This window comes from Apium graveolens, chromosome 4 (genome assembly GCF_009905375.1).
Source record: "Apium graveolens cultivar Ventura chromosome 4, ASM990537v1, whole genome shotgun sequence".
NCBI lineage: Eukaryota > Viridiplantae > Streptophyta > Magnoliopsida > Apiales > Apiaceae > Apium > Apium graveolens.
The window spans coordinates 70,401,084-70,407,251 of NC_133650.1; the positions used below are offsets into that span (position 1 = coordinate 70,401,084).

At 34.0% G+C, this 6,168-nt stretch overlaps 1 protein-coding gene across 1 annotated transcript; it reads right to left on the reverse strand.

Annotated features, from left to right (window-relative positions):
- Positions 1-1,156: 1,156 nt before the first annotated feature.
- On the reverse strand, positions 1,157-3,453 carry LOC141718624 (uncharacterized). The gene is made up of 6 exons (XM_074521003.1): positions 3,347-3,453; positions 2,376-2,522; positions 1,994-2,089; positions 1,827-1,903; positions 1,665-1,742; positions 1,157-1,566 (listed from the first exon to the last, which is right to left on the reverse strand). The coding sequence occupies exons 1-6, from the start codon at positions 3,451-3,453 to the stop codon at positions 1,157-1,159; spliced, it is 915 nt and encodes a 304-aa protein (XP_074377104.1).
- Between the last annotated feature and the right edge of the window lie 2,715 nt (positions 3,454-6,168).

The following is a 6,168-nucleotide window of genomic DNA, read 5'->3' on the forward strand; positions in this document are numbered from 1 at the left end:
CGTATGAGAAATATGAATGATCTAGATGAGATTTAACCTTCCTATTTTAGGAGTTATATTATTGGCCTCTTGTGTGAGCTAGACTATGAAATGCGTGGCCACGCTCAAATGTTAATTTGATATGATAGTCTACTCATTGATCAAGAAAACTTGGATTAAACTATGATGAGGATGACACATTATATGCCTCTATTTTAATCTATAATATTTGGTTAAAGGGATTATATTACATTGTACATTATTTATGAAAGGTTTAATCGATCACAGATTGAATTATTATTACTTGGGTAGCAATGATATATTACTAGATGTCACTCATTGTTTACAATTTTAAATTAGATTTAAAATTCGTTGCCAACATAATAATAACCTATAGGGTCACACATTAAGAATGCTTGAAGAATTATTTAATTTAAATTAGATTTAAATTATATTAAAGTAATTCGAATTATTTATAATATTAATTAAGTATGACTTAATTAATTAGATAAATATTGATATTTGAATTTACTAATATTAATTATGAAATTCATTTGTTAAATAATTAAGCGTGACTTAATTATTATACAAATAGGAATTTTGAATTAATAATAACTCCTAATTAGTTAAGAGTTATAATTCTTATTATACTCTCTATATAATATCTCTTGCGTGGCTGATTTTGGATGAAAAAATTGTACTAAAACCCTAGCCACCAAGGGAGAAGATGGAGAGAGCAAGAAGAAACGAGTTTGTGCTAGTACACATTCAATCCTTGCATTCAAGCATTCGTGTGGATATCGATAGAGCATAGATCGCGAGAGCGGGATGCGTGGTGATTGAACAAGCTTTGGATCTCCATTAGTCAACCAATTTGTAAAGCTCCTTAAGGTAAACAATCTGATCTACGAATTAATTATCTATTTTTCGCATGGATCTTGCGGTGGGTTTCGAAATTTCTGATTTTTCACATTTTTAATTATTGTTTCCATTGCGTTTATGTGCTCGAAACCCTTCACAGTTGTCTCCAGATTCTGTGATGCAGATATTGTTCTATGGCTAATTGTGTTTGCCATGTCCGTTATCTGCTCTTCGTCTGTAAACAACTTGGAGAAGTAGTCTCTAATAATGTCACACATGCCATCATGATGTTCAATCTTTCCCCCATATCATTAGTCTAAAACTCAATCTTGTTTGCTTTTTTCTTTGCAAAAGCAGAAGTATGGAAGAACCGCGTGTTATCATCACCATCTTTGAGCCAGAAAACTTTCGCTCTTTGTCTCCAATACATTTCCTCCTGGAATAAAAGTGTATTTAACTTCTCTCTTTCACTTAGATACTCCTTTATGCTGTCTGCTCCAGTATAATTAACCAGCTTATCGAGATTAGCTTTATGATGTTTAATTTTCTCCTTGAATTTATGAAAAAATAACCTCCCCCATCTGGCCATGAATGATGTAACCTCAATATTTTCGGAAGGAAATGTTTTACAGGGATTGATTTCCAGGTTGCAGATACCTCCTGCACGAAACTTGGTTCTCTTAACCATATATTCTCGAATTGAAATCGAAATTCTTTCCATGACACCTTCGTGTTCAACAACTCTAACAGTATTGGCTCATGATCAGAGACTGAACTGTGTATAACTCTGAGATTGTTAGCCGGGAATTTTTGCATCCAACTACCAGTACCAAAGCCACGATCCAACTTCTCTCTTACCCATTCACTAGTGTTCCTTCCTCGCTCCCAAGTAAATTTACCACCTGTCAAATTTATTTAAGCTAACTGGCAATCTGCTATAACATTACTGAAGCCATTAAAAAGGTATTGAGGATGTGCAATCTTACCCTTCTTATCTGACGCAGCCATGAGATCATTAAAATCTCCCCATATACACCAGGGAATATTTGAAATGTCTGCCAATCTATGAATTAGATTCCAAGATTCACATCGCCTAGTTCGTTTCGGATATCCATAATAGAAGGAAAGACGCCACGATACACTATTATTTTACATGAATAACATATCAATATGATGACTTGAATAACTATCTACTTGACATTGGGAAGCCTGCTTCCACAGTACAACCAATCCACCACTACGTCCTACTCTGTCACCAAAAAATAGTAGTCAAAACCAAACTTAACTCAAAGTTCTTCTATCTTATTTGAATGAGAAATATTCTCTATTAAAAACAGGAAAATGGGTCTGTGATCCCGTAAAAGATCACTGAGTGCATGAACTGTTCGAGAGTTCCCAAGCCCTCTACAGTTCCAGCTTATGTGACTCATGGCTCCTAGCTAGCTTGCTTCGCAAGCTTAGCCATTCCAATTATTGAGGTCTCTACGCAATAATGACGAGAAAGAGTATATTCCTTATTTGTGATGTCTGTGTACCGTGTCTGCACTTCACTTAAATGGGCTTCAACTCGTTGTCTTTTCCTTTCCTCCAATTTAAGCCCATCCAACTCGTCTGTGTCCAGCCCATGACTTTTACTAGAATTCAAATTTCCCTCCTTTGGTTGTAGATTAGAGTCATGTTCCCTTGCAAATCCCGAAATATCAGCACTAGTTGTTACACTATCCCTTTGATTTCGCCAATCAGTTGTTGGGCGCGTATTCCTCGCATTTTGAAATTCCTAATTTTTAGCCCTGTTTGTGTTCTTCCCTTCCGAACGTCCGCAGTCGCCGGCACCCTCCGACCGGAGCCACTTACTTGTACTACTTCCCGTCACACGATATGGTGGCGCCCTTAACTATTGACCCTATTCTCGAGTAATCACTCCATCTTTAGTTTCATGTTTTTTCTTGTAGAATCTTCCAGTGTAAGTCAGTAAGCCACAGAGAAAGCAAAAATCCCCCAGTTTTTCATATTTGCATGTGACTACCACCTCCACTTTATCCTTCTTCACAATCTTCTTCTTCCTTTTAAGAGGTTTCCGGACATCAACTCTGATCCTTAGTCTCATATATTTCCACTATATGCTCGAATTATTCTTTGCATCATACTACACAAAGATGCCAAAAAAATTCCCCAGTTGTTTCCATATTATCTCTGTCATGTAACCTACATGGAGGTCATGTACTTGTATCCAGAATTCCACCTCATTCAGTGAGACCTTAATGGGATCTTCCCCTTCTTTGACAGTATTCATGACTAAGATCGCACTGTCAAACGTCCAAGGACCATTGTTAAGCACCCATTTCATGTCATCTTTATGATAGAACTGGAATAAAAAAACCCAGGTTTCAGATCTTTGATGTTAATACCCATCGCAGGCTTCCATAGATCAACAATTTTTGTCCTCATGGTCCTCACATTAATGTTCTTGTCTGTCAAAAAATGACCTACAATGCATCACTCAAACCTGTTACAGTCATCTTCCATTCCTTCGTCGAACACCAGTTCTTCGTTTTCCAAATTCTCTATGTCCAAGTCCTCCATCTGCATCTCTATGTCATTTAGTATTGTCATTCTCACCATAAACTCTCACAACTCTATAAGATAGAAAGGAGAGAAGACATTCAAACAACTCTCGCAGGGGGAGAGAAAAAAATTTCTTATATATGTAATTTCTGAGTATTTATAAACTATTTAGTATAATCGGGAATCGACCGACTTCAATCGTTTTTACGTTTTTATATTTTTACAACCCTGAAGTCTTGGGAAAACTCCTTTCTAATCTAATTGGAATACTCCGAGCATTTTCCATGTTTTGACTTCTTCGATCCGGAGTATGGTTTTACCTGTACGAGACTCGACGCAAAATTTTCGATACAATATTTATTTCGGTAAATCGATAAAACCCGTATTTCTGAGAAACGGGATATTTCGATTAAACTATAATATTATCTTCTCGTAATTCGTGTAACCAAAGCGCTGAGACCAAGTCTGTATTTACAAAAAGCCTGGTTTTGATAATTATCCCAAAATCGGTACCGAATTGGATCTGTTTTATTAATACTTAGCGATTAAGTATTCTATTTTTATATCCAATATGATCCAACGGGTTACCAATATTCCGTAAATATAAATAGCCTTTACCGTATTTTATTTTGTACAGATAATCATTTGCAAATAGTAAAATATATAATTTTCAGAGAAAAACCCTAAATTCATAGTGTTCTTGAGAATCGAACTGCAATTTGAAGGTGTTATCAATATCCGATTTCAGAGTTTTGGTAATCAAAATAAAGGTATTGAAGAGTACTATCGGATTCTACTATCCATACTATTGCAGAATCAACTGGTAATTTTCTATAATTTTATTTAAATTCGAATTATTTTGGGATTAATTATGAATTTTTGATTTTGATGTTGTTTGTATGATTTGATGATTGCAAAACTTTCAAAACTCACTTAATTTTATATTAAAATTAAGAATGTTTTGCTACAAAATTTATAGGCTCTTTGTTGCTAAAGAGATTAGCTTCTTCCTTGAGAGAATACAATATTTTTTTGATCTCATTTGTTACATCTAACAAAGCATCCAATATTTACTTTATAGAACAGTAAACACTGGTTATTACACAACATGCAATAACATGTACTTAGAGATACATATTTATATATCATATTCCAAGGACATTTATTAATCTAACATTTTATCACGGAAAATAAAGATATAATAAATTACTAAAGAATAATCCATAGAATCATAATTAATAATCCAAATGTTTCATAATATAAACATAATAGTGTTGTCTCTAGGGCACAAACACTAACAGCTAGAACTTCAGGTAGATTTGTCTTATGTATAGAGTACGATAGAGATTCTAGAAGAAAGAGAGAAGGTGTTAAACAATAAAGTTGTAAAGTTAGTAAGAGTATTGTGGAGGAACCCAAGGGTTGAAGAATCAACCTGAGAGCTAGAAATTGATATGCGAGAAAAGTACCCTCATTTGTTTGCTTAGGAGATTCTGAGGACATATGCCTTTTAAGGGAGAATGGTGTAATATCCGGGATATATTATGTAATTATTTTTGTCAGTAAATAAATATTCTATGTTTATTATATGAATTTTGGTGAAATATTTGTTAAGTGGTATCTGTGTTTGGATGTTTAAATGTGATAAAATTTGAGTAATTTAATTTTTATATGTCCAAAATAAAGTATAGATAATTTTGATATTTTTATAATAAATTTATGTTGTTAAATATTATTTTATAAAGGAATTATGAATTTAATAAATTATTTTTCCGAGTATTTATAAAGTATTTGGTATAATCAGGAATCGAGAGACTTCAATCGTTTTTACGTTTTTAAAATTTGAAAGTCTCGGGAAAACTCCTTTCTAACCTAATTGAAATATTCCGAGTATTTTCCATGTTTTGACTTTTTCGATCTGGAGTATGGTTTTACCTGTGCGGGTCCTGGCATAAAATTTTTGATACAATATTCGTTCGAGTAAATCGATAAAACCCGTATTTTTGAGAAACAATATATTTTGATTAAAATATTATATTATCTTCTCCTAATTTGTGTAACCAAAGAGCTGAGACCAAGTCTGTAACGCCCCCAAATCCAGGGTCAGGAATCTGGGTCGTCACGCAATCCTTCAATCATGTGTAACCTGCATTAACTCAATAATCCAATAATTCCATATCACAGACCCCCAATCTCACACACTCACAAGTTATAGCCTTAGAAACGACGTACAACAAGTATCATCTGTTATTAAAACTCAAATGTACTTTACAGGATCTCGAACAATTATTCGTAACCTCTACATGAAGTTACAATAATTACTACTAACATCTTGTACCTATCTGGATACTCTGGTCCACCTGAGACAAAGCTGTAAGGGATTCTCCCCACGATTTCAAGTGACTAAGTCCCATGCCGGCATACTGGTAATCTGTTGTGTTGTGTCATTTAAAAGAAAACAAGAGTGAGCTATAATGCCCAGCATAATAATGTACAGTATAAAATGACTGTATGATAAACTTAAGTAAAATATCATATATATGATATTTATGATTTATTCAAAAATAGTTTTCCTTGGTGATACACCCTCTTTTGAAAACAATTCTTTAAGGGCTTTATTATCCTGCAAATACCTTAATGGTAAACCCAGCACATAGGCTTGGGTTACGGTGTTGCATCACAATTCCAATTAGAAGAATAGGACATTCGTTGGAGCCACCGCATACGATGATCAGTGTACTATGATAAAAGTAACCTTTTTTA